This window comes from Fukomys damarensis, unplaced genomic scaffold (assembly GCF_012274545.1).
Source record: "Fukomys damarensis isolate Sample0158 unplaced genomic scaffold, DMR_v1.0_HiC HiC_scaffold_14, whole genome shotgun sequence".
Taxonomy (NCBI): domain Eukaryota; kingdom Metazoa; phylum Chordata; class Mammalia; order Rodentia; family Bathyergidae; genus Fukomys; species Fukomys damarensis.
The window spans coordinates 79035-106610 of NW_022900926.1; the positions used below are offsets into that span (position 1 = coordinate 79035).

At 37.5% G+C, this 27576-nt stretch overlaps 1 protein-coding gene across 7 annotated transcripts; it reads right to left on the reverse strand.

Annotated features, from left to right (window-relative positions):
* Positions 1 to 98: 98 nt before the first annotated feature.
* Zup1 (zinc finger containing ubiquitin peptidase 1) lies at positions 99 to 27576 on the reverse strand. 7 transcript variants are annotated; one of them, XM_010644980.3, is made up of 11 exons: positions 24757 to 26407; positions 24478 to 24618; positions 22333 to 22884; positions 18406 to 18516; positions 16460 to 16581; positions 12434 to 12602; positions 10885 to 11073; positions 10477 to 10642; positions 4143 to 4294; positions 2984 to 3204; positions 99 to 298 (listed from the first exon to the last, which is right to left on the reverse strand). In XM_010644980.3, the coding sequence occupies exons 1-11, from the start codon at positions 24806 to 24808 to the stop codon at positions 251 to 253; spliced, it is 1923 nt and encodes a 640-aa protein (XP_010643282.1). In that variant the 5' UTR covers positions 24809 to 26407; the 3' UTR covers positions 99 to 250. The 7 variants fall into 7 exon arrangements, with proteins under 7 accessions (XP_010643282.1, XP_010643283.1, XP_010643285.1 ...); XM_010644981.3 differs by having other exon boundaries at positions 16460 to 16578; positions 24757 to 26405; XM_010644983.3 differs by lacking the exon at positions 24757 to 26407 and adding an exon at positions 23750 to 23891 and having other exon boundaries at positions 24478 to 24750.

The following is a 27576-nucleotide window of genomic DNA, read 5'->3' on the forward strand; positions in this document are numbered from 1 at the left end:
ACCAATATTTATCAACTTATTTATACAATACAAAATCGGTTTTTGAAACAGAATAAGGAAAACAAAACCCTTAATGAAAACAAGATATTTTATTGAAACAGTAGATAAGGAAGCACTAAAGGTATAATTTAATGTAGGCAAACATGTTGAGCACTTAAGACAATTCAGGTTCTTAAGCTATATTAAAGAGTTCAATATCAGAGTTTGGAAACCGAAGTGCAATGTCATAATCACCAAAAAGCTTAATTCTTCAAGGAATCTTCTCCGCTGTAAAGACTTGAGAAGCGTGTCTCCTGGCCTTGAAAGGAATTTTAAAGACTATTAATTTTAAGTTATAAATTAATTAGACAGTTACCATCCTATTACAAAATATGGGTTTTTTAAAAAAAATAACGGAAATTCCTAAAAGAAAATTAAAACACAAACTTTAAAAGTTAAGAACAAACATTTTTAAAGCCAAGACACAAAGAAATTAAATCCTGAAGACAATACATTTTGAATTAAAAGAAAACATCATTTTAAAATACTGAGTCAAAAGTAAAAATGCTGGCTCACAGTCAAAGTTACATACAGACACACAGTGCAAGAGGAAAAAAACCAGTGAAGAGTCCAGGGGGAGTTAGTGCTGTGGGGACAGAACCTTTAAGAAAAGCATGTCTCACTACAGCCTTTAAAAGTGTCACCTCAAAAAATAATTCAATGTTTGTGCTACTTCCACAACTTGAATTACAAATCAAAGCATATTTAGCCGACTTAAATTAGACTGCATTAAATCAAGTTCAGAGTACAAAGATGACACATAGAAAACTAAAAATGTAGTGGAATAAATTAACCACCATGTATCAAAATGAAAAAAATAATTGAGGAAATGGCTATTACACAGATCTGTATTATTTAACTGCATTGCATTTGAAGATTATTTTCTAGAATAAATTCCTTCAACTAAACAAGTATTCCAAACATCTAGAACCTGGTCTGGGATTAGTAGCTATTAGAATATATGTTTATTGCAGAATGTCTTATAAGACAACTGCAAAGCTAAAAAAATTTTCTTGATAACCAACCCTTCTCTTTGAATTGCATGATTATTAAAGTATCAGAACTAGTCGTAAGTCCAAATATGAAAATACATAAAATGCAGTTATACATATCTGTATCATGTTATATTATAAAACATCAAATTCGTTTTGAAATCCTACAGTTAAAAAAATTACCATTATCACCTAGAAGGAATGATATAGTACTTTAAAAGTAAGCTATAAAAATAAACATGAAATAAAAGTAAAATAATTTTGCCCTTTTTAAAGCTTCAGATTTCCATCTGATCATCTGTAGATCAATTCACCAAAATGTATAAAAGAACAAAATAAATATAAGACACAAATGACAAAAAGACAAAGACAAGATAGTATGCAAAACCATCACGTTAAATTGATCAAACTTTTCTATTTTTCAAAATATAATCTCTTTTCGGTAACAGATATGAAATATTTATATAAAAGCTCAGCAAACAGGAAACCATGCAGTTCTTGAATAGGTCTCTCAATGCAAACTGGCTGAACAGGAGCCCTGATGTTGTGTGATCCTATGAACAGAACAACACCTGAGTGCCTCAGCATCTACATCTGTAAAATGGAAATAATAACACTGTCCACCTTACAAGGCTGCCCTGTGGCTTGTTAGTTAATATGCTCTCATATGTAAAGTGTAGCACACAATAAGCACTGTACAAGTGTTATTTCTATTTTATTTTATTTTTATTATTATTATTATTTTTTGGTACCGGGGATCGAACTCTGGTCCTTGCGCTTACAAGGCAGGTGGCGGAACTGCTGAGCTAAATCCCTGGCCCCTTATTTCTATTTTAAGTATAATTGAATTATACCTATATTATTCCTTTCTACCTAGCAGTACTGTACATTGTTAGTCAAGTCTTGATACAAGTAAATACACAGTTATTGTCTATGATTCAAAAACAAACAAAGCAGCATCAAATGCATGACGCAGGAAGCACAGTACTAGAATTCTAAGAGCACCAACAACCACTTTGCAAACTAGAAAGATCAAGAGCCAACTAAAATGTTCAACTCCACTATGACGTTAACCACACTGATGTTCTCTAAAGTTACCTGTACACTGGTGAACAAGCATGTTGGTATTTGTTTTGTTTTGGCTTTTTTGAGACAGGGTCTCACTATGTAGTTGAGACTGACCTGGAACTATGTAGCCCAGGCTGGTTTCAAACTCACAGTGATCCTCCTGTCTCAGCCTCCCAAGTGCTGGGATTACAGGCGTGTGCCACCATGCCCAGCTGCATGTTGGTACTTTTAAAATAATTAAAATTAATCCCTAACCTGACATGGCCAAATTAGCGCTGAGGTTAAAAAATTAATTAGTGTGATTTTCCAATTTAAGTCATTGCAAAAGAGTCTTTCAAAGCATAATAATCAAGTTGAAGAACCTATAACAACCCTAACCTTTACAGCCTAAGTTATGTGGCTGAAAATATTACACCAGCAATCTCTCAATTCATTTTTAATTCTTTCCCTGATGCTCCTGTTGTTTTCCATGTTCCTCTTTTTGTGTTTAGGAGGAAATAAACCAATTAAAGTATTCCAACAGAGCATTCTTATCTCCGAGATACTGAGGCCTCCATTCCCTAGACTTTATGTACTATCACATAGGTTCAGTGATATAAAAATAAACGAATTTTTCAACTTAATGAAATAGAATAAGGTGTTAGGAGATACAAAGGAAAACGATGATTTGAAGTAAAAACTTTTAATTTTAGCTAGATGTGGTAGCACATGCCTCTAATTCCAGCACTCAGGAGGATGAGGCAGGATTGCAAATTAGCAGCAAGCGTAACAAGTTCAAGACCAGCCTGGATCATGAAGCGGGGACCCTGTCTCAAAAAGCAAAAGCAAACAAAACATTAAAGTTTTAAGTTTCACCCATTTAGCTTCACATAATAAATACTTACCACTTTCTCCTCTGGAGAAAGAGCACCCTCAATTGTCACTATCTGGTATTGCTTATGCTTTAAATTTCCCACAAATTTCCGAAGTTGCTTGATACTACTGGCCTCGACGTCTTTTTTTAATAGTTTCTGCATTTCTCGAGAAGGACATCCGGGATCAAATATTAGCAAACATAATGTTCTGTTTTTTCTCTCTTCAATTCCAATAACTGTTTGACTATGACCTATCAAAATATGAAATAAAACCTATCTGTAAACCGTTTCTACCCACTGTTATTAGACACAAATAACTTCACATATACACACATGTACACATATATTCTTATTCTTTTGTTCATTCGAAATATAAATATGGACAGTCTTTGATATTTATGTACCGGAGATATCTCCTAAAACACTAGTAATTAGCTTTACTTCCTACCCTTCTGTTTTACTTTCATTTTTAAAGGCTTTATTGCAAAAAACTATAAGAAAAACCAAAAAAAAAAAACAAAAAACAAAACAAAAAAAAACTCTGCTTCTACTCTACCACATATTTTATTTTTGCCAACCTCTTGATGTCTTTTCCTTCCCTAGTTTCTTATTCAAATTATCTCATCTGAAAGGACTTACCTATCCTAGTACAAAACACTGATGAGCCCAAAAGGTCAACAGACGATAAAATTATATATACTAGAATATCAATGGGGAGGGCTTAATTCCTTATGGTTTGTATTCCTGAATGATTACTTTTTATTCCTGTCAACGCAAGTCATCCATTCAATAAAATTTATCTCATATCCATATGCCAGCACAGTTGCAGCACTAAGGTATACAGCAGGAAACAAACCAACATGCCTATTTTCATGGAACTTATATTCAGAAAGGAGCAGAAAGTCTGTAAACAAGGTAAATAAGTGAAGGAAATGCCAGTGTGGTGCTATGAACTTTTAAATAAGGTGAGGCAGGGGAAGAATTAACTAAAATGACATAAAGACCTGAGGAAGGCAATGGATGAGCAATGAAAGAAGAGTGATCCAGACGAGAAAATAGTAGGTGCAAAAGGCCCCGAAGATGCCAGGAATACTGCCCGTTACTACCCAAAAAGGGAGGCTACCGTCACAACCACCCCCTTCCCTATCATCCAAATTTCAACCTCTTCTTACCTAGGAGTTATACTAACCTTGATGCTGAAGATAGATAGGAGGTTTGGATGTGCATACCACCTTTGCACTTCCTTCCTGCTCTGAAGAATAATAGTTCAATATCCATTCAAATAAGCGAGGGTGTGTACCTGAAGGACCAGTTGCCTTGTGAAAATCAACAATACGGCACCTAGAAAAAGTGGCAAAGTGACTTAGGTATATTCTCAAAATATTTTCATTGATACACTAATAAAAATCAAATAGAATTTTAATCTAAAACTAAATTTGGCTATATCATGGCTGGCTAGAGGCAGCGGCATGTGTGGGAGCTAACTCTGGAGATATATGGGGAAGTGCAGGCACTCAGAAATGGAAAGAGAATGAACGCAACCAAGAAAGAGGAGCTGGGCCACACCCAAGTCTGGCAAACATGCCCTCTTGGGAGAGGATCATACAGGAGCTAGGTACCCCAACATCCAGTGCCATCTGCCATGGCTCCATTCACACCGGAAGAGGGAAAAGAGTGAGCCAGATACTTATGAGCAAGGCACTATAGAAAGCGAAGGCCAGATATTCACTCAGGGACTCAGGACTGAGAGGCCCTGGGCAAAGTGAAAAACAAGGGCATAGGCCTGTTGGGGCACCTGGAACTTGACCCTAAGAGCTCAGTGAGCTGTACAGGCAGGCAATGGCTGCAACCACTTGAGCAAAGCCCCATCGTTCCCCTAAACACCAGTGAGGTCAAGACAAGTGACTGTGGGACACCGTTTACCACCCACCCCTCAGTGCCCACATAGGAACCCTGTCACCCACCGGCAGAAGCTGCTGTGAGCTGTGAGTTCTAGGCACTGAACCCAAGGGATGGACAGGGGAACTGTGGAGTGCGGTCAGCAGGTTTGGTGCAGGCAGAGAACTGGAGAAGAGCAGTACAGACAGGAGGGAGGGGGTGGCATGGTTTCCCAGTCAGACACCAAAACAGAAAGATCAGACACAAGCAGCTGCAGGGATGATGAGAAGAAAGAGGTAAGAGATGGAGAAATCCTTGGAAATCAGCAGAAGACTGGGTGTGTAACCAGCCACACTGGACCCTTCCTACTTCCAGCAACTGAAGGTGTCTGATCACAAGACAGAAGCAAAAATCTCCAGTGAGCCATTCCCACAGGATCACAGCCAAAACCAAGCAATACAAGGCCTACAGAGGGGAGGACACAGGCCCAATGGTCGTTGGACACTCTACAAGCAAAGCTTTCCCATCTGTGAGCATAGGGGGAAGACCACATTGGTTGAACTCTGATCGCTGTATAAAGAGGACTGCAAGGTCTCCTTTGTGTTTTTGTACGTATGTGATGATTTTTTACTCTTTCTCTTCTTTCTTTTTCTCCTTTCATCTGGTATATGTGGGAGGCATTCATATATATGAAATGGAAGTAAAAATAAATTGGTGCTTCAGTTTAGATAGAATTTTTCATGGACATGTTAGTGAGGTTCACCCTCACTAAAAGCTGTGTACAGAGCAGTGCTGCTGAACCTGGGCCATGCATGCCACAGTCAGTTGTTTGTTATCATTGAAAGCTCTAAAAGGTTCGCCATCACCAGTACAGAGCATCCAAACCAGCTTCCTATCAGCATATTAATCACTTCTGATCTCCCAGCTTCCTCTAGCCTCAAATTACATTTCCCTCCCTCTTTATCCCTATTCCAACCCCAAATATCCTCTCAAATCCCCGCTCCACCACCTCTCCACTCATGTTTTAAAAATAATTATCAGTAAGAGATGGGGGAGGGAATAGAGATATATTATGTACAAGTACAAACTCCACATGATGGATGTAATCATTATATACTGCAAACGTACTAATAAAAATAAAAATTTTAAAAGGACAAAAATAAGGGTCCTATCCCCTTCTTCCACTTGCTGTTTTCTCATTTTTCTCCTTTTTCTCCTTTACTTCTTTCTGAACTAGTCATTCCGTTTCTTCTTCCTTTATCCTTCTCTCATGCACATCCCAGCCTAATTAGTTTTCCGTATGTGTCAAGGTCTTTCTGGGTTATTGAAAGGGGGGTAAAATAGTTAAAGCAAGTTTTAAATTACATAACTAATGTATGGTTGGATCTGTGGATGCTGATATAAATGGTAGCTGTTAAAAATTTAAAAACCCAAGAATTCAGCAAAAAGAACACTAAAAAACTGTTAAAGAAAAACATGAAGTAACTTATAGTTAAGATTATCAAAGTAACAGCTGATTTTTCAACACAATACTTACAATCCAGGAGAGCTTGCAGCAAAGTTTCTCAAGCCCCAATAAAATGATTTCAACAAAGATTAATACGTCCAACAAAACTATCTTTCAGAATTGACAGGAATAAAAGACATTCCAAGAGCATTTAAGGAATTAATGGCCACGAAGGCCAGGGATTTAGCTCAGTGGTTCCACCACCTGTCTCACAAGCGCAAGGATCAGAGTTCGATCCCCAGCACCAAAAAGAAAAGAAAGAAAGAAATGGACACTAAACTAGCATTGCAAGAAGTACTAAAAGAAATCTAGACAGAGACAGAGAGAGCAATCAAAGAGCCCTAAAACAGAATACATCTAAAAGTGATAATACTTCAACAAAAGGGGGAAAAAAAGGAATCAGCAATGAGAAAATAATACAATAACATGATTCAGTGAATATTTTTCAACAATATCTGTCTATGAAAATGGTCTTAACAATCCAATCAAGGGCCGGGGATTTAGCTCAGCTGTTCCGCCACCTGCCTTGCAAGCGCATGGACCCGAGTTTGATCCCCAGTACCAAAAAAACAAAACAAAACAAAACAATCCAATCAAATGACACAAACTGACAGATTGAATCAAAGAACAAAATGCAATTATGTGTGTCCAGAAGAGACACCTAATCCACAAAGAAACACAAAAGCTGAAAGCAAAAGGATGGAAAATGATACACCATGCAAGTGTAACCTGAAAGCAAGCAGAAGTAGCTGTCCTATTTTCAGGCAAAGTGGACGTCAAGCCAAAGCTGAGCAAAAGAGACAAAAAAGGGTCACTACATAGTGGTAAAAATAACCATGCAACAGGAGGAGGTAATAATTGTTAATTATACATGCACCAAACTCCAGCCCAATCAATTCAATAAAACAAATATCACTGATCACTAAAGGGAATTTCCACATACCCCACTCTCACAAATAGATAACCAGACCCCCCCAAATCAATGTAATTAATAGATATCTACGAAGGTTTTTATCCAACAACAGAGTACAATGTTGTTCAGCAGCACATTTTGTGCAAAATAGACTACTAAGTATGCTTACAATACAAAACAATAACCTCCTGCATACTACTAGGTCATAATGGAATGAAAAGAGAAATCAAAGCAAAATAAACCATAGAAACACAAACATATGAAGATTAAATGATAATCTCAAATGATCAATAGTCACAAAAGAAATTAGGAAAGAAAAGTTCCTGGAATCCAATGGCAATGGTAGCAAAACATACCCAAATTTATGGTACATAATAAAAGCAGTTCTAAGAAGGAAATTAACACCTGTGAATGCCAACATTAAGAAAATTGAGCCATATAAAATAAACATCCTAATGATTCACCTCAAAGTTCTAGAAAAATAAGACTAATCTGAGTCCAAATCTCAAAAGAAATTATAAAAAACAAAACAGAAATTAATGAAACTGATATTAAAAAGAAAAAATATAAGGAATCAATTAATCAAAGAGTTGGTTCTTTGAAGCTATAAAAAAGATTGATAAACCCTATGCTAAACTTAACCAAAGGTTAATATTAGTGTACATGGAAATGAAAAAGGCAAAATCTACATTACTGAAATTCAGAGGATTACAAGAAACTGTTTTGAAAACTTATGTTCTAATAAATCTGAGAAACTAGAAGAAATAAATTCCTAGACACATATGAATTATCAACTCTGAATGAAGAACATATGAACATCTTCAATAGATCAATACCAGGCAATGAGATAGATACAATAATAAAAATTGCATCAATTAAGAAAAAAATTAGGCCCCACTTGGACAACCAGAAGAGACAGGAAAACCCCCAAGCACCTTTAGTCATCTGATTTGACAAAGGGCTAAAAACACACAATGGAAAAAAGACAGTGTCTTTAACAAAAGGTGCTGGGAAAACTAGCTCTATACATGTGAAAGAATCAGTCTAGAGGCTGGGGATTTAGTGTTGTAGCACCTACCTAGCTACCCATCTCTATACAGAAGCAGCCTGTACGACCACAAACACATGAGAAGACAAAGAAAATGTGGTTTACACACACAGTGGAATACTAAGCAATAAAGATGGATAAATTGGCATTATTTGGTTTAACATGGTTCGGTTTCTCTAATATAAGAGAATGCAAACATAAATAATTTAAAGAGCAAAATAAAAGATGTAGGATTGGGAAAATAAGACTCCACAGATGGGAGGAAGGAGGGGGAAGAACTGAGAGGGATGTGTGTCAGGAAGGGTTGCAAAAGTGATTAAAGTGAGATATATCAATTCCTCAAGATGAATAATTATAATGTATCACAAACATATACTAATAAATTTCTTAAAAGGCAAATGAAGTACGCTCAGCGCGCTCTCTCTTTCATACACACACACACACACACACACACACACACACACACACACACACACAAACTAAATTCATCTAGCCATTACATCCTTATGATGGAAGAACAAATATGAAACAAATTTTTATTATTTGTCTGGAAAACTGTCATTTTTCTGAAGGAAATATTTATTTAAATAACCAAAGTAAGATTTTGAACTAAAGATTACAAATATTTTTCACATATTAAAACTCTGAATATTGCCGGGTATGGTGGCGCACGCCTGTAATCCCAGCACTCAGGAGGCTGAGGCAAGAGGATCGCTGTGAGTTCGAGACCAGCCAGGGCTATATAGTGAGTTCTAGGTCAGTCTCAACTACATAGTGAGACACTCTCTCAAAAAACAAAACAAAACAAACACAAAAACCCTGAATATTAGAGGACCAGGTTTGATTTTTCAGTCATCTACATATAATTTGAGCCACAGCTTTCATTCTAAAGTATCTAACACTGATTGAGTTAGAAACTTACTTCTGATTTTAATTCCCCAATAGCCATTTGCATATATCAAAAATAATTTGAAGTTTCAATTTTTGCAAATTTTAATAACAGACAAGGGTATATGTAAAGACTAAGAAAAATGTATACCTACATCTATACAGCTATCTATCTCCTTTCTGATACCAAGATAAAGACATATGCTTCCTTCAAGAGGAAATCTCTCTTGAATAAATAATAGTTTTTTAACCAGACCCACTGTTAGTACTATTCAATAACTATTTACAAAAACCACTTAGTACTTTTATCACTTTATAGCACAAATTATCCTTGCCTTTCTTGTCAGTAAAATCTTAAATGTCCAAATTACAATGGTTGCCAACCTTAGTCTCACAAAATTTAATGCTGACAGTTTATAACCACTGATTACTGAGGTTTATGTGCTCAAATAAAATTCTGGATAAATTATTTTCAAGTCAGAACACTACTTTTGGATTATTGGTTTGATTGCATGTTTATATTTAGAATATTTCACAGTACCCTACAGAGTGTGATTCATATAGAAAACAAAATGAAGACACAGACAGTAGTAAACACATTCAGGGATGTTTTTTCTTTTTTTCTTTTTTTTTTTTGTACCAGGGATTGAACTTAGGACCTTGCTCTTACAAGGCAGGCAGCAGAACCACTGAACTAAAATCTCCAGCCCAACATTCAGGGCATTATTCATAGCAAAACTCTGCAAAACTACCAAGAAAGAAGCTGAGGGTATTAAGACATCTAGAAGAGATCTTTTTTACTTAAGAATAACTTAAAAGGAATATTTAAGTCATATAGTGAAAATGCAAAGGAAAGGTAATTATTAACCTGAGGAAATCTTTAAAAAGCTTTCCAGGAAAGAAAATAAAATCAGCAATGAGCAATATTCATACAATCATAATGTGAGCTCTCATTTTAATTTAGCAGAAACTGACTTAATCAGATTAAGGTTTGCAATTGAAGATGAGGAGGTAGAAGACAAAGAAAAGCAAGTGACAATGCCTGAAAAAGATAAACCAAGAAGTGGCCATAAAAGCATATTATGAAAAAAAATGACAGTTGCCTCTAAAAAACAGGACTTGGGAGCAGAGAGAGCATGAAATAGGGAATCATTGCTGGCTTCCATTATAAGCCTTTGAAGGTTAATTAAATTCATTTTTAACTATCTCTTTGATAAAAATAAAATTCAGAAAAATAAAAAAATCTCTGATATGGCAGTAATATTATTTGGAGTTTTTCAGGTACATACTTGACCCTCAGGGAAGTCAGGAGGGTAAATACTTCACATGCTCCAATCCAGGCTTTGGTTCCCTGTAACCTATTATTAAGTTGAGAAGCCCCCTGAGGATCGAAACCTTCTCTCCATGCATCTTCAATCATAGCCTGAATTTTTGGAATACATGGAACCGACATACCTAAAATTATATAAGCAAAGAAATTACATGACAAACACATATTTAGTAGTTATATACTTTAGACAAACCTACAACATAGTTTTTAAGATAGTTACTGCTGTAATTTTCTATTATATCACTTTCTCTCCCTCTGACCAGAATTCAAATTTCTTATATAAAATCACTATAGTACTTCTATCAGCTATTAATTATGCACAGTATATTTAATTCATCCCACACACATATATCTGTATTTCACATACCTTTCAAGCAATCATCATAAGCCTCATTCTGTAATAATGATGAAAGCAGCATTTGAAAATTTCTGTAACCACAACCCCAACCTTTGTCACCTAGAGAAGAATGAAAGTGATCTACCACTGTAGAAAGCCATACACGCGTCACATCTGTGGCCGTGCTCTGATAGTATCTATGAAGTGCTTCAATAACTCCTGAAGGAGAAAGAGATTTAGAAGACAGGAAGGTTTGTTATCACCATTATATGGCAATAATTTTTTTATTTTTAAATTTTTTATTTGTACAAGTTTATTGTGCATACCGATTAAACTCATCATGAGGAGTTCACAGGTACATAAGAAATCTAAATTCTACGTGCTTTCCGCTTCCCTCCACCTCTGTATTCCCTTCCCATCTGCAAAAGATCTGTCTCCCTGTTCCTATCATCTTTTATTTTGTTCTTTATATTATTTATACTTTAAGTTTCTTATATGAGAAATCATGCATTATTTAAGTCTGTATGCCTGCTTTATTGCACTTAACATTACAGTCCCAAGATGGATTCATTTTCCTAGAAATGACAAATCTATCCTTCTTTATGGCTGAGTTTTATATATATACATGTAACACATTTCATTATCCATTCATTTGTTGATGGACATATAGGCTGCTTCCAAGATTTAGCTAAGTTGTGCTGCTATAACCATGAGAATGCATGTTATCACTATAATATGATGTCTTTAATAAATATACGACAAAGTGTTCCACATCTTTGGCCATTACAGAAATGCAAATTAAAACAACACTGAGATTTTGTCTTACTCCAGCAAGAATGCATTATCAGCAAATCAAATAACAGATGCTGGTGAGGTTGAATGGATAAAGGAACCCTTCTACATTGCTGTGTCATACTTTTCTAACATCACTTGCACAAGTTCCAAAGCTAAATCCCACCAATTCAATCTTTTCCTTTACCACCTTACTGCTTACAATCTGCTAACAAGCCCTTGCTTGTTACTATATCAAGTTTCCTAGGGCCAGGGATTTAGCTCAGTGGTTCCGGCGCCTGCCTCACAAGCACAAGGGCCTGAGTTCGGTCCCTGTAACTAAAAAAAAAAAAAAAAAAAAAAAAAAAAAAAACAAAAAAAACAGAAAACATATTCCTAAACACTAGCATATCCTTGACAGGGAACTGAAATTGTCTACAGCTTTTATCTCTGCATCTACAGGGCCCAGCCCCTAAAACTTCAACTTGAACCCATTTTTTGGTCTCTCTTTTTTATTATGCATATTGCTGAAGATCACTTGGAACAACTTGCCACTAATCAAGACAATGGCTCCCCACTGCCTATAAAATTATATTGATCTATGGTATATGATGCCTGCTGCAGTGTATTCTGATATTATTTACAAAATTAAAGGAAATTATTTGTATGTTAATTATTTACTATAGAGTTTGGAAATTTCAAGACAACCAAATTTTAAAAAGTACCTGAATATAGTTTTACCTGAAATTATATAACCTTGGCTTGTACATATAGTATTAAAATTATGATTCCCATATTTACCACTCACCAGAAGTTTTTGTTTTTCCATCATCAATACCAACAGCAAGGGATTCCATCAGGTTAGCTTTTCTCCTGTGAAACTCAGTTGGATGCATTCTTCCTCTATTTACTTCTATCTCCATATTCTGGAGTTGCTGTTGTTTATATCCTCCAGAACCATCTAAGCCATACTGTTGCTATTGAACATGAAAATAAATGACTTAGACATCCTTGATTTAATAGTTCATGTTAGAGAGACCTCACAGAGGACTAGAGAGAGCAGCACTGAAGAGACTCACATCAAGATCTGGAGATACTTGGGATGGTGAGGGAACAAAAACTCAAACATGGAAAGGTGCCACAAAGGAAAAGCCCACCAGATGAATTCCAGGGCTGGGGACAGAGAGAGAAGCAAGGCTACCTCTTAATCCCAGCATTGCTCATAGCCAGGGTTCAGGGAACACTGAGAAGCCATCTAGAGGATCAACCTCAAGGTGAACAGGACCTATGCCACCATTGAGAGACAAGTCCTACACCCTTGAGGGCCAGGACCTATACCATCAAGGACCAGGATCTATGCTACTGTGGGACAGGACCTATGCTATCATAGGCCAGGACTTACACCATCATGGGACAGGTGTGAGGAACAGGACCTAACCCGAGAGGAGCAGCTGGACAGCTACAGACAAACTACTACAATGGGTGCCAGGCCAAGCAGTCACTTGTCCCAGGTCTTTCTACAATGAAAGACCCACAACAGGGCTACCTTGGGTCAGGGAAGGCACAGGCCCATGGAAGGCACAGGACAGAAAATCCCTGGAGTATAAGGACTGGGTTCTGACAGCGCCCTAGAGACAGAGGTAGGAGGGTGGTCCAGTGGCCTAGAACCAGACCAGAGCGACCTGTGGGATGGTGAATTGTACTTGAGTGGGAAGGTCACTCTATCACTGCCCCTACCACTTGAGTGGGATTCCCCCACCAGCTACCCAGGTTCTGAGATCACCCTCCTGTCCCCTGGCAGAAAGTCCCCACCCTCACTTGGCCATGCCTATGCACCCTTGCACTGTGCCTGGATGGAGAGATGGGTCACATAGCTAGCTCTGAGAGGGGTAAAGGAGCTGAAGTGGGCAGCTGCAGGGGTGACACGGGGAAAGGGGAAGAGACTGCAAAGGCCTCCAGAGGCTGATAGTATCTAATCATAAAAAGGCAAAAACTTGCACTGGTCGTACCTACAGAAGAAACTGCTACAGAGGCAACAAGCAGCCACTAAGGTCCACTGGGACCCAGGACCCTTCCCTTACTTGCAGGCACAGGATAAATTGCTAGAAGAAGCCAGCTCCAGCCATGGCAGGCACATCAACCTCCTAGCAACCCCCACAGAGAACTGGAGTCCAGCCCAACTGCTATGTGAACAGAGAGGAAAAGCACTATAGTCAGATTCTGACTGCAGTGTTAACACAACTGAGAGGACTATGTGCTTTTGAGTTTTTGTATGTACATACGTTTTTTCCTTCATCTTGTATTTTTCTCCTTTCAACTGGAATATGTATGAGATGTGTTTATGTATGTGAAATGGAGAAAAAAATATAGTTCATGACTAGCAGGGCTTGGTGGCACATGCCTATAATCCTAGCACTCAGGAGGCTGAGGTAGGAGGATCACTGTGAGTTCGAGACCAGACTGTGCTACATAGTGAGTTCCAGATCAGTCTCAACTACATAGTGAGACCCCATCTCAAAAAAAACCCCCCAAAAAATAAAAATAAAAAGGAAAATTAGTTCATGCCTTAGTTTAGATGGTACCATTCATGTGTACATCAGGGTAACCTTCACTAAAATATGTGTATGTCAGATTCAAACACAACCATTTTATTAGCATGTTTAGTGTTTTTGACCTTCTTAGATCTCCAGTTAAACTTCCCTCTCCCTTATTTTCCCCTACATTCACAATTTCTCAAACTCCCTGGCTCGCCACATCCTTCAAGATATAAAAATAACATCAAATTTGTATCTCTTTTCCTGCTTTCATTTGCCTCTGTTTTCTTTGTCCCTTCTTCCTGAATTATTTTTTCTTCCTGATTGCTTCACTAATACTTATACTCTACATCCCAGCCTGCTCTTCATCCGTACTATTTTACTATTTATTGAACAAGTTGGGAAACTGTAAAAACAAATTTTAAATTATATAACTGATATATGACTGGTCCTGTAGATGCTGATATAATCGGCCATTGTGTCCTTGGAACACAGTGACCAGGACTGATCCTATAACACTGAACAGACTGAATAGGTGTACGAACAACACTACATGAACCTGATCGGGTCACATCCAGAGATGTACACTAACTAAAGAGATTTCCACAGCAGGGTGGAGTTTTCTCTCCCTAACTGATCTTCAAGCCTGAGCACAAAAAACAAGAGAAACAAGGCAATAAAATGCCTTCAAAAGTTCAACTTCTTAAAAGCTGATCTCACAGGCCCTAAAGTGTAGGATGTTTCAGGCAAAGAACTAAAAAACCAAAAGCTTTAAATGCTTGAAGGGAACTAAGAAGAAACAAACTGAGCCATAATCAGCTCTACACAGACCAAGCCTTACAAGTGTACAAACTCTGAACTGGTGAGATTATGTGGCCCTCACCACTTCAGGCTAACAGGGATACAGTTGCTATTTTCTCAAAGCTGGCCACAGGAAAGAGAAAGCCATGATGCAGGCAGCTGGATTTGTATCCTTCATTTGATTGTGGAAAGGGCAGCATTTGATATCACTGTCCACTGCATTGAAACGAAGTCTGGGGTCATTCTTAAGGAAGCTCACAAGTTATACATTTGGACACAGAATTCAGTCTATTTTTCAGCTTGCAGTTTTAAAATGCATGTGTGTAGACTGGGGTATATGGAATATCCTGTCCCTTCTCTAAAAGCTAAAAATATTTTAAAAAATGAAATGTTTTTTTTTTTTTTGGTACCAGGGATGGAACTCCAGAACTTGCACTTGCAAGGCAGGTGGTGGCACCACTGAGCTAAATCCCCAGCCCAAAAATAATGATGATTTTTAAAACCAATGAAAAAACAAAACAAAGCAAAAACCAGCATGGTACTGGCACAAAACAGACATGTTGATCAATGGAACAAAATTATGGTCTAGAAACAACTTCATGTGTCTTCAGCCATTTGATTTTGGGGAAAAGGGCCAAAACTTATGTTGAAAAAGAACCTCCTTAACAATAATGCTGGGAAAAATAGTTATTCACATACAGAAAGATGAATCTAGAACCTTATCTCTTACCCTGTAGTAGAATCAAATGAAAAATGAATCAAAGAAGTAGTTACAGTAAGTGCCCAACTTAGAAACATTTGAGTTGTGAACTCTCACAGGTGTACTGTATAAGATGCACTTTGTCGGATTATGAACAAATCTGACTTATGAACATTCTCCAGAATGGAATTTGTTTGTAGGTCAAGGAAGATAAAAATAGGTAACTGCTGAAGACAAAATAGGTAACTCTTGAAGATACAGGCAAGGACTTTCCAACCAAAACACAAATTACATAAAAAATGATACCAAGAATCAATAAATGAGAAAAGGTTCTTCTTCTGCACAGCAAAAGAAACAACCAACAGCACAAAGAAATAATTACAGAATTTAAAATCTGGGAAACAATGATTCAAGTGTAAATTTCACTTCTAAGTATCTGTATAAACTGAGGCTATCTCTTAATTTGCCCCATCAATTTATACAGGTTTTAATCTAAGCTCTTCCATCTTATAACTAACTGTCTAACTCAGGCAAATTACTTAACCACTCTGCATTTGTTCACCTGAACGGGGGTGGGGGAGGTGATTCTTTCCGGATTTGTTGTGAAGATTTTGAGACACTATACTATACTTCACTACTTCACCACAATGAGTACTTATAAATTTTGGTTATGAAATGTAAGATATACAGAGAAAAATACTTTAGAACAAAAATAATACACTTAAACCTTAAAAGTATATTTGAGAAATAAAAACTCCAATTCTAATTCAAAACATTATAACAGCACAAATGTCAATACCTGCAGCTTCTGGAATTCTTCCATTTCTTGTCTTGATTCCTCAGATTGCTTCCAATCTTCTTCCTGTTGAAGCTGGTGAGCCAATTCCAGATCAGCAGAACACTGAATTCTATCCATGCCTACTAAACATTTTTAATGGTCAGAACAAAATAACTGCTAATATCAGAACCTGTCAATAAATATCTTGGAATAAGGGTCATTATTTGTTATTTATTTATGATTGTGATATCAGAGAACTACAGAGTATCAATTTGGCAGAGCTCAGAACTGCTTCTATTAATGGAATAACCTCCATTTAAACAACAGATATAGATACAGACATTCCTTGTTTAACAACCAATCTCCGATTTAGAGATTAGGTCATTAAATGAACTGGTTGCTAAATGAATGAAGAATTGTATATAGTATGGCACAATATTCAGAACAAAGAAATGGTCAATGGAAACTCCAACTTGATTACTTTGCTTTTATTTGCAAGAAAAATGAGTACTATGGCTCAGTCCGAGAAGCCAGAACCAAGAGAGGCCAAGGCCTCAGTCGAAGAGGCCCAAAAGGGTCAATGGTGTAAATCCCAGAATCCAAAGGCCAAATAAGCCAGAGTCTGATACCAATGGCACCAGAAACAGGCCCCCCAGTCAGAAGCATGAGCTAGAGTAAGCCCCTTCTTCAGCTTTCCTGGTACATCCAGCCACAGTTGCATTGTGCCTGCCTGCACCACAGGTGGGTTATTCCCACCAGTTTGCTGATACACAGGCCCGGCATGTCTGAAAGTAATTCTTCACCATTTCTCGGAGGCATTCCTCAATCCAGACAAGTGACAATTCCCCAAAATGATGATTGAATGGTTTAAGTGAATATTCTTTCTTCTTTCCAAACCTCTTAGCTGCTGCTACATCTCCCCGCTTCTATTCTTTGGTTATGCAATTCATAACCCATTTTCAGTGAACTGAACCTATCTGCAGTGATCTACTCAGACCATAACCTTTTCTTATTACCTACTACAGGCTTACACAAGAACATAAGTACCGATACAGAGCCCATCATAAACACAGTAGGAATTAAACAGCTATCATTCCACAGTCCTCCCTTACAATTATGTCAAAAGGAGGAGAGCATACCAACTGGAATAGCCAATAGAGTACCACAAAGGAGAGGACTATTCCATCTTTACTCTATTAATTTTCATCTTGAGATTAGGCTGAATGAGCAGGTGACACTGTGCTTAGAGATCACTGATTCTGACTCTAAAGATCCCTACATTACTAAGAGTTACCTTCAAAGGCTGAAACAGAGCAGAATAAAATTGTTTTCTCTTAGGATCTACTTTATATTCCTTTTCAGTGGGTTTGTGAAACTAATATAAAATTTTTCTACTTCTAAAATACCACGATTACTTAATTCCAATATTAGGAAGTACAGAGAACTTTTAGCCATTATTAAATAGTAGTAAGTAGTTTTAGAAGTTGGGGAAAACAGCTGGAAATGCACTGAGACTCTCAGATTATACAGTTCACACACATCTTTAAAATTATATTTTCCATGTAGCAGCTTTTTGGTATAACAGTTTTTGCTGAACAAATGCTAAGTTAAATTATTTTTAGCAGATGAAGGAATGGCATCAGCTTGTAAATAAAACCTTGTAAAAATAGTGTACAATTTTAAAATCATTATCTTAAATGTATTACCTTCTAAATATTGTTGCTCTGGAGCTAAATCCAGGATGCATATAGCCTTTATGTAGATACTTATCCCCACAGTTCATCCAACTTTTTTGTGCAACATTTGTAAGGAAAAAGCTAAAGCTAGATAATAATTACTTCAAGAAACAGGTTTAAAATGGTATGATTTTTTTTGCCTCTGCATAACTAACCTAAGAATAAAGCATATAAAGTATGCAAACAGTAAAAATTAAATCCAGATATTTTTCTTTTAAAATATAATCTTACCTTGTTGAAAGCTCCTTTCTTCTAAATGCAAGTCAACATGTTCCTGGAGAATATGATAATTTGTACAGATGAGACCACACATAGGGCAGTCATACAATGGTTGATCACAGTCTGTATCAGAGATATAAGTACCGGAAAGTTGGTTTTTTTTAACTTTACATTTTTCACCACATTTGAAACACTATCTACCCTACTAACTTAATTACCTAGGTAAAAAGTCTCTCTGTGTGGGTAGATTTAAATAAGTTAAGACCAGTACCTACTAACCTTATAAAAGCTCTTTGTAGTTGAATTTAAAAGCTGTTTTTCTACTTCTATGGTCAGATAGAAGCACAGTTCCAAACCTTTTTAGCATTCCAAAAAAAAGTAATAATCAACATTCAGATCTGTATTCAAACTTTAAAAAGATAAAAAGAAAACCAACATGAGGAATAGGATCCCACATGGATATCAACTTGGGGGCTAAATTTTCAGCACCCACAAACTGGAGAGACGCTGAAATCACGTACCCAGCATGGGGCTGGGAATGGGAATCATGCCTCCAGATTAGAGCCAGAGCCATCAAGCAGCCCCGCAAGCAGATAGGACTAGCTTATCCCAAACACTTGTGGAGCCTCTCTGTAAGATGAGAGCCTACAAGACATTGGGCACAGAGGTGGGGTCCAGAGCTGCTACAACCAGGTGAAAGCAGTAAGTAACACAAACATGGAAGTTGGTTTAGAAGTAGAGATGAGAAATGCTAAAGTGAAGGAACCATGAAGCTGCCTCACTGTGAGGGGAACATGGAAAAACAAAACTCTCAGATGAATACTAACATGCAGATTACAGAACACATTAAGAAGCCAGGTATGATGGCACATGCCGATAAATCTAGCACTCAAGAGGCTGAGACAGGAGGATCACTGGGAGTTCCAGGCCTGCCTGGGCTACATACATAGTGAGGTCAAGGCCAGTTGAAACTACAAAGCAAGACATTGTCTTAAAACAAATAAACAAACAAACAAACAAAACACACTAAGAGATTTAACGCCGAGAAAAACAGTCTAGAAATCCAGAAACTGAAGAAGTCACTTATAAATAAATGGAGCCTGTAGTAGTAATCTACAAAGGACTGTAAAATAAATAAGTTTAAAAAAAATGAGACTGGGCATCTGGGCACCACAGTACATGCCTGTAATCCCAGTTATTCAGATGACTGAGACGGGAGGATCACAATATCAAGTCCACCTAAGAAACAGTAAGACCTTGAAGAAAGAAAGACAGAGAGAGAGAGAGAGAGAGAGAGAGAGAGGAGTTGAGGATGCAGCTCAGTGGAGGACTTCCTCTGAATTTAATCCCTATTACAGGGAAATTAAAAAAAAAAGGACTGAATCACTGAAATAAAAAGGGAAAGGGAAGTGAATAGTTGAAAATACTCCCAAAAGCACCCTAAGCAATAAAGGTCTATGGCTACCATGAATAATATTATAGGATGTAAGAGCAGCCTGTAGGCCAGTTCTCTACCATAAAAATGCCTCAGAGCCCATGCCCAGAGGCCTCAGCTCATGCCCTTGGTGATCACATGCAAGCCAACCTTGCCCTTGCTACCACATTCAACCACAGTACTTTACAGCACCTCATAGCATTGTACACTTTCTAACCATAAGAAATCTAAGCTTCACAGGTCAGCCACCATCATTCATTGTAGTCACCCAGGGCCACAGCTACTAACACTATTCTACAAAGAAAATTTCTAACTAACAGTCTTTAACTAAGTATACAGACACTAATTTGACCTAAGCTTCATCCCTTACTTCCTCAAAGACTCCAACTACAGCTTTCACAAATCGGCCTATCATTAGTCAGTTTCTCTATAACACAAATTTTCTCAGAATATTCACTTAGTCTTGTTGCATTTACTGAAATCTAGTTGGCCTACTTCCCTGACAGCTCCTTAACACAGAAGCAGTTTTTCTTTCATAATTTAGGGCTCTAGAAGTAGAAATCATATCCCTTTTGCTTCTTTTCATCACTTCAAACCACATTCTTTCCTCAAAACCTCTATCTTTTTACTAATTCATATCACTAAAATACAGCATCTCTTATCTCTTCTTTGTGGCTAATATTTTCTGAAATCCTAGATACATCCTTTCATTTACTGAAGATTTCTGTGGATGGATCAAAAACATTTCCTAAACCTTACACTGTGAACATTTTTTTTTTTTTTTTTGGAGACAAGATTTTGCTAAGTAGTTCAGGCTGGCCTTGAACTATGTACCTGGCTGGTTTGGAACTTGCAGCAATCCTCCTGCCTCAGCCTTCCAAATGCTCGGATTACAAATAAGCACCACCACACCCAAGTACAATGGATCATTCTCATCAACGTCAATATCCAGAGGTAACTCCTTCACTTCACTTCCAACAATCTTTACCTTCCTAATTTAGTCACAGAATAACAAGATTATACTTTACATTCTACCACTCCAAAGTCTTTGGGCCAATTAAAAACCTGTCATGTATAATATATATAGGTCCTATATTTTTGTAATTTATCACCTCCCTCATGTTTTTTTACTTTCTAGCCTAGATGCCACACATCCTCTACATAATTATTCTTTTAAAATACATGCAAACTTCCTTGTTCCATTACTGTTCCTCAATGTGAGTTAAACCCAACTATTAATTTCACTTCTATATCTCTAATGACAACCAGGGTTCTTTCTTCACTCAACATTCAGACACACAAGGCTACCATAAACTGCACTTGGCACTAGTTTGCTAAGAATCTGAAGAGATAGCAGTGATCCAGCAGAGCAGTGCAAGGGGTTGCACTTAACGGGGGACCTCTAGCAGTCCATGGAATTGTTAATAGCAGCAGATAATAAAATCATCTAGAGCACTGATAGCAATCAATGGACAACTATCAAAATGAGTAAGAGCCAAAAAAGACTAGACACCTTTTATACACAGAGTTGATAACACACTCTATAAACTACAAAAGTCAACTACAGAAAAGGTCCATTATACAAAAGTAATAGAAATTATACACAAGGGAATAAAGCTCATGTACATGTTCAATGAAAAAGAAAATTAAGAAGATATAAACGATAAACAGATAATGTGGAGATGTCCTAATTTCAAGTAATATTTGAACAGAATTTTACAGAATTTAACAAAATGGCTGAAACAAAGTACCAGAAGTGAGGGGCAATATTTTTATAATTAATGGCAATGTACCACTTATTGCATACATTTTTTAAAATTTAAATTTAACATAATTTTTGGCCATCTCTCATACGGAGAACACTTTACCCATCATGCTTTTTTATTTTTGTTTTTTTGAGACAGACCTGGAACTCACTATGTAGCCCAGGCTGGTCTCGAACTCACAGCAATCCTCCTGCCTTAGCTTCCCGAGTGCTGGGATTACAGGCGTGCGCCACCACACCTGGTTTCCCATTATGCTTTTAAGTGTGCATGAACTATGCCCATCCTGAGCCAAACAAGCCTCAACAAATTCAAACAATTGGTTATCAAAGTATAGTCCAAAAAAAAAAGATACAATTAAACAAATGAGCAAAAGCCAGAAGATTTAGAAAAAAAAAGAAAGTATAGTCCCTGATCATAATGGAGTCAAACTAGAGCTCACTAACACAAAGTTAAGAATTCAGGACAGTGCCAGTAATACTGGGCTGATGGAAGCAGAAGAATATCCTCTGAAAATTAGACAGAAAGTACTCTTAATGTACCTGAAGCATTCAAATGTACATTAAAATTATTTTTCATAATCCTATTTTTATAATGTATATATTATATTTGTGGCAAATGAACATTACAGGCATAAACTGGATTTTAAAACACGCGGTAATTTGATTTACAAACCAACCTTTAGAACACTATGTTAAATTGAGACTATTATAATAAATTATAATATAATAAACACTTTACCTTCTAATGGTGTGTCCAAAAGACTGACATGCTTTGTTTTCACATGATTTTCCATATCTTGACTACATTCCTCTATTTTTCCACAGAATGGACATTCAGGAGGACTATACATTGTTTCATAAATTGATTCTTTTGTTTCAGATAAGTCCGACTGGTTTTCCTTGCTTTTCAGGAATTTTCTAGATCCAATTAAGCTGTCTGAGTAAAAGACTTCATGTTTTAAAGTACCATCATTAGGCAGGCTTTGAGCTGAACATTTTGGATGACTAGATGCACAAGCTTCCATTGTACTCTGCAGAGAGTTGTCCTTGTTATCTGAAGTTCCATAATGTATTGGGTCTACCCTCTCAAAGTTTCTTTCTAGAACATTGTGCTCAAAATGAGCAGTTTCAATATGAAAGCACATTTCATCATAATTTACCCCCGACAATTTGCAAAATGGACATATAACCTCATTTTCCATGTGAACAATTAGGAGATGAGTCTTCATATCTGATTCTGAGGTTACCATTTCACCACAGATATCACAGGGAAGCATGGTAAGACTGGTAGCTAGAAAAAAAAATACAATTATTATTTTAAGTTTTAAAGTGAATTAAAGAAAAATAATTTCATAAAATTTAGGACAATTCTTTGGTATTTAGGGCTGTATTGTTTGGATGAGGAAATTTTCAATGTACTTACTGTAACTCATATATACAAAATTATTCATAAATCTCAATAAAAAATTTATTACAGGTTGAGGTTACTCCTAACCTGCAAATCCAAAGTCCAAAATGCTCTAAAATCTGAAATTTTCTGAGTGCTGATGTCGTGCCGTGTGAATTTCACACCTAATCTCATGTGACAGGTGGCAGTCAAAGCCAACCACAGTGAAATACTGTATAAGTCTACTTTCAGGCTATGTGTATCAAATGTATATGAAACAAATAAATTTCATGTTTATGTTTGGGTCCCATCTTCATGGTGTCTCATTATGCATGTGCAAATACTACAAAATCTGAAATTTTCTCAAGCACTTCAGATACAGGATACTTAATCTGCACTGTATTTCAAGGTTGTAGTATCAATAAGTTAAAGGTAAAAGTAATGAGAGCAAAGAATTTTATAAATAAAATATTTCAAAAAGTACTTCTGGCCTGAGATATAGAACACAATTATGTTTAAAAAACTGTCCAGGTAAAAATAACTCCGATAAAAGAAAAACAGAAGAAACCTATCTATAGACTGATTTATTGAAAAACAGAACTTTATAAAGTTTATTATAATTGGAATCGTAAGTAAATACATCTTAATATTTAAACAGCTTGATATATATCAAATTCATTACAGCATTACTGTTATGACTTTATACATAACAAGGCCCTGGCTCAGATAGATTACGACAGGAAAAAACAGTGGAAGGCAAAATGCTAACCCAGTCACGGGCCACAGCCAGTCTTCTCAACCCAAAGGATAAAAGGAAAGGAGTAAAAACTCAGCCATCCTTCTAGAGAAGTGGCTTATTTCATTCGCAGGTTTCACTGTGTAGGCAAAACATCTTCTCTCTGACGTTCAGTCTATGAAATGAATTGTACTAAATCAGTCACTTTTAAATTCTACGAGCTAATGAAGTAGTGACTAAAGGTATTATTAAGAAATAGTAATTTTAAAATAACCACAGCCACCACTCTACTAGATCACAGTTCAGCTAAGTACTGTATTAAAAAAAAAGGAAAAAGAAAAATAAGGACGTTACACCCTTTATAAAATTTAGCTTTACAAGACCACCCTACGTTATCCTCTTCCTCCTCTCTCTCCAGACAAGTAAAAAAAAAAGGTCTGATCTTAGAAAGACCCTCTCTACCCTTTGTTTCCTCTCCAGGGTCTAGGACACAACGAAACACAACGCTCATGGGTACAAACGAGCAAGGGCGCCCGAGGACGCGGACCCTGGAGGGAGCGAGGGCGACCGAGCACTCGGACTCGGAGAGTTCCCGGTATCTGGAGGCGCCGGCTGGGCGGGGAATGTGGTGGGGAGGCAATCGGGCCTGAATGCTGCGAAGTTCTGAGTCCACATCCTGAGCTGGTTTGAAACCAACCCAGACGTTAAGTGAGTCAAAGCTGGAAGAGTGGAAGATGAGGACCAGCGTCTTCAGTCCTTACCGACCGGGAGACCCAGCGGCTGCCACACTGGCTTCTTCTGCTCTGTGCGTCCTCTACTGCAGAGCCGCGTCACCTCGCTGGGAGAGGAGCATGTGCCTAATATACTGTATCTCTCCAGGCACGAAGGACTGCAGCCAGGCCCTTCACATATCAGAAATTCACAATTAATCAAGAAAAGTATAAGAGATTCTAAGAAACCTTAGACCTTGGCAAGAGATTAAAAAAAAAAAGCTCTCCTCCCTTCCCGGAAGTGGGGAGATCCCAGAATGCTCCGCTCACCCACTGTCCGTTGGGGTGCATCCTGGGAGTTGCAGTCTCGATTGTGGTGCATTCTGGGAGTGGCAGGTTGGTTGTGATGTATTTTGGGAGTCTCGCTCCCATCTGTAGTGCTTCCTGGGAGGCACAGTCCACGTTGTAGTACTATCAAGGAGCTGCAGTCCCGGTTATACTGCCTCCTAGGAGCCTTGTCCCAGTTGTGCCTCCTGGGAGTCGCAGTCCTGGTTGTAGTGCCTTCTGGGAGTCTCTGGTTGGTTGTATACCGTCTTACGACTCACAGTCCCGGCTGTTAGTCCCTTCTGGGATTCGCTGTCCCTGATGCAGTGCCTTGTGGGAGTTGTTGTCTCGGTGCATAGTAGGAGTGACCCTTCCCCTCACCCGTCCCCCTCTTCCCCCGGTTCATTCCACCTGTTTAAATTTTTGCCATCCGTTCATTAGCGTTTTGACCCTGGACTTGCTACCAGAGATACTAGGTCTTAAGATTTTAGGGCTCAATCTGAGTGTATTTATAGGTCATAGTGATATAAGAAAAAAAAATAACTTCCAACCTGCTAGATGTTAGATATGCTAAGTTTGTGTCCCCAGAATTGAAGAATTAATTCTGAGGAACAAGGTAAGCATACGAAGGATTTATTGAAAGATAGCTCCTGAGAGACAGGAGGGCACCCCAAAATGGGTTGCCACGAAGGCCAGTTCTCTAAGAATGTTTTATAGACCAAAATTATGAGGTGGGTACAAAATCACAAGGAGGGTGCAATGTGGGTCAAACTATAATCAACCAGTAACATTACAAGTATATCCACCTAGCTAATAGCTTGAATGTATACATTCAAGAGAGAAACAGGTCATGTAACAAGGGTCCATGGAAAGAACAAAGGCACTTTTGGAAAGGGATGGCTCTCAATGCTCTGGTCACCCACCTGAGTGACTGCTGTCTTTCTAGACTTTTATTGGACCATGTGATACCAATCATAGTATAATTCCAAGTTACTGCATATACTTTAGGGGAGGCATGTAGGCCAGGTCATTGCATCTTCATCTTATGGCCCAGTCTTAAGATGTTCCTCCAGTAGGGGCAGGGATTTAGCTCAGTGTGCCTTGCAAGAACAAGGTCCCAAGTTCAATCCCTGGTACAAAAAAAAAAAAAAAATCTGATGTCTTTATTTTTCTGACTTCCTTGACAGCCCACTCCCTCCCTGATTTATAATAATTTCTATCTAACTTGGCTGCCTATAATACTAGGGCAAACTCATATCTATGCTACCAATTCTGTACGAATCAGTTGAGTAATATCTATTCCAGTATCAAGGAATTGTTTATAATGCTACAACATGTCAAGTTCCAACCTATGCTCTACAAAAAAAGAATAAGATTATTTTCTCAAGGTCACAAGAACACATGTACTTATATTTGCCACTCATCTTAATTTGACACGTATTTAAAGAGTGCCCCCCTCTAAAGGGTGCCCATTAGAAAGGCATTCTGTTTGAAATTGGAACTGCAGAGTAAACAAAGTACACAAAATCCAGGATGTTAGAAGCTTATTCTGATGAAGCACAGCAAACAAGCAAGTAAATAGATTGTGATAAATGCTATGAAAACAATAAAACTCGCTTACAGAGACACAGTACTGATACCCAAAAGGGTTAGTCAAGGGCTGGGAATTGAGTTCAGGGGCTCTGCGCCTGCCTGGCAAGTCCTGAGTTCAATCCCAGTCCTGGAAAAAAAAAAAAAAAAAAAAAAGGTTCCTCAGAGGACAAGAATGTATAGATGAACAAACCTTGTGACAACACAGGAAGAACATTTCAGTCAGATAAATAACTGAAAAGGAAGGACTAAAGATAGAGCAAGAAGAATATTTTGTAATCAGCATAATGTGCTGGGGAAGTGTAATTACAAGATGAGTTTCGAGATGTAGATATCTCTTAACTCATGTCAGACCTTATCAAAAGCGATTGAGGTACATATTTAAATAGAAGGGTAGCACAATCTCAAGATGAACTGTGTACTGTATTTTTAAAAATAATTCTAGGGAGCTGGTATTTAAATACAGGGGATTAAACAAACATCTATTAAAATGACAAATAGTAATACAAAATGAGACTGTACACAAATTTGAAAACTAGAAAGAGGATAGATGAATAGTTACTAACAACTAAAATGAGAAATCAACAAAAAACAAGTCAATTCATACTCTCCAGAAATTTGGAAATGTTAGGAAAGTAAAAACCAGATATTTCTGAAAAAGATGTCAAAATATGAGGTTAAAAAAAAGGAATATTTTGCTGAATGTCTGAATAAGGAGTAGTTAAAGCTCCATTCCCAAGTGTCCTCAATCACCAGGTTGTGACATGACACATCTTTCCCTCTACGACAAAAGACTGCAGGGTTAGTTCATGAAAAAAAAAAGAATGCCCACTGAGGGATGCTACATTTTGTCCGGCAAGGTGACACGCACTTGTAACTCCAGCAGTAAGAGATACAGAAGAGTATATGAAAAAAGTGAAAAATTATCAAAGAAATGAAATTGAAGATAATTTTCCCAAAATATTACTTCCTAGGAAGCATTCCTCAAACACTCTTACCTAGAAACCTCCTAAAAGAAAGAAACAAAAAAGTGAAAGCTACGAAATTCAATTATGAATCTCCACCAAAATCAGGGAGGAAATGGATAGATAGATGAGTAGGCAGCATGAAAGGAAGAGAAAAAATTAACACACCCTTTACGCTTATAGTAAATGGAGGGACCCATCACAGCCGGTCCGGACAGAACGCTCAGCCTGGAAGGTCCTCCAGGATGTACACTTTTCCCCGCCCATCTTG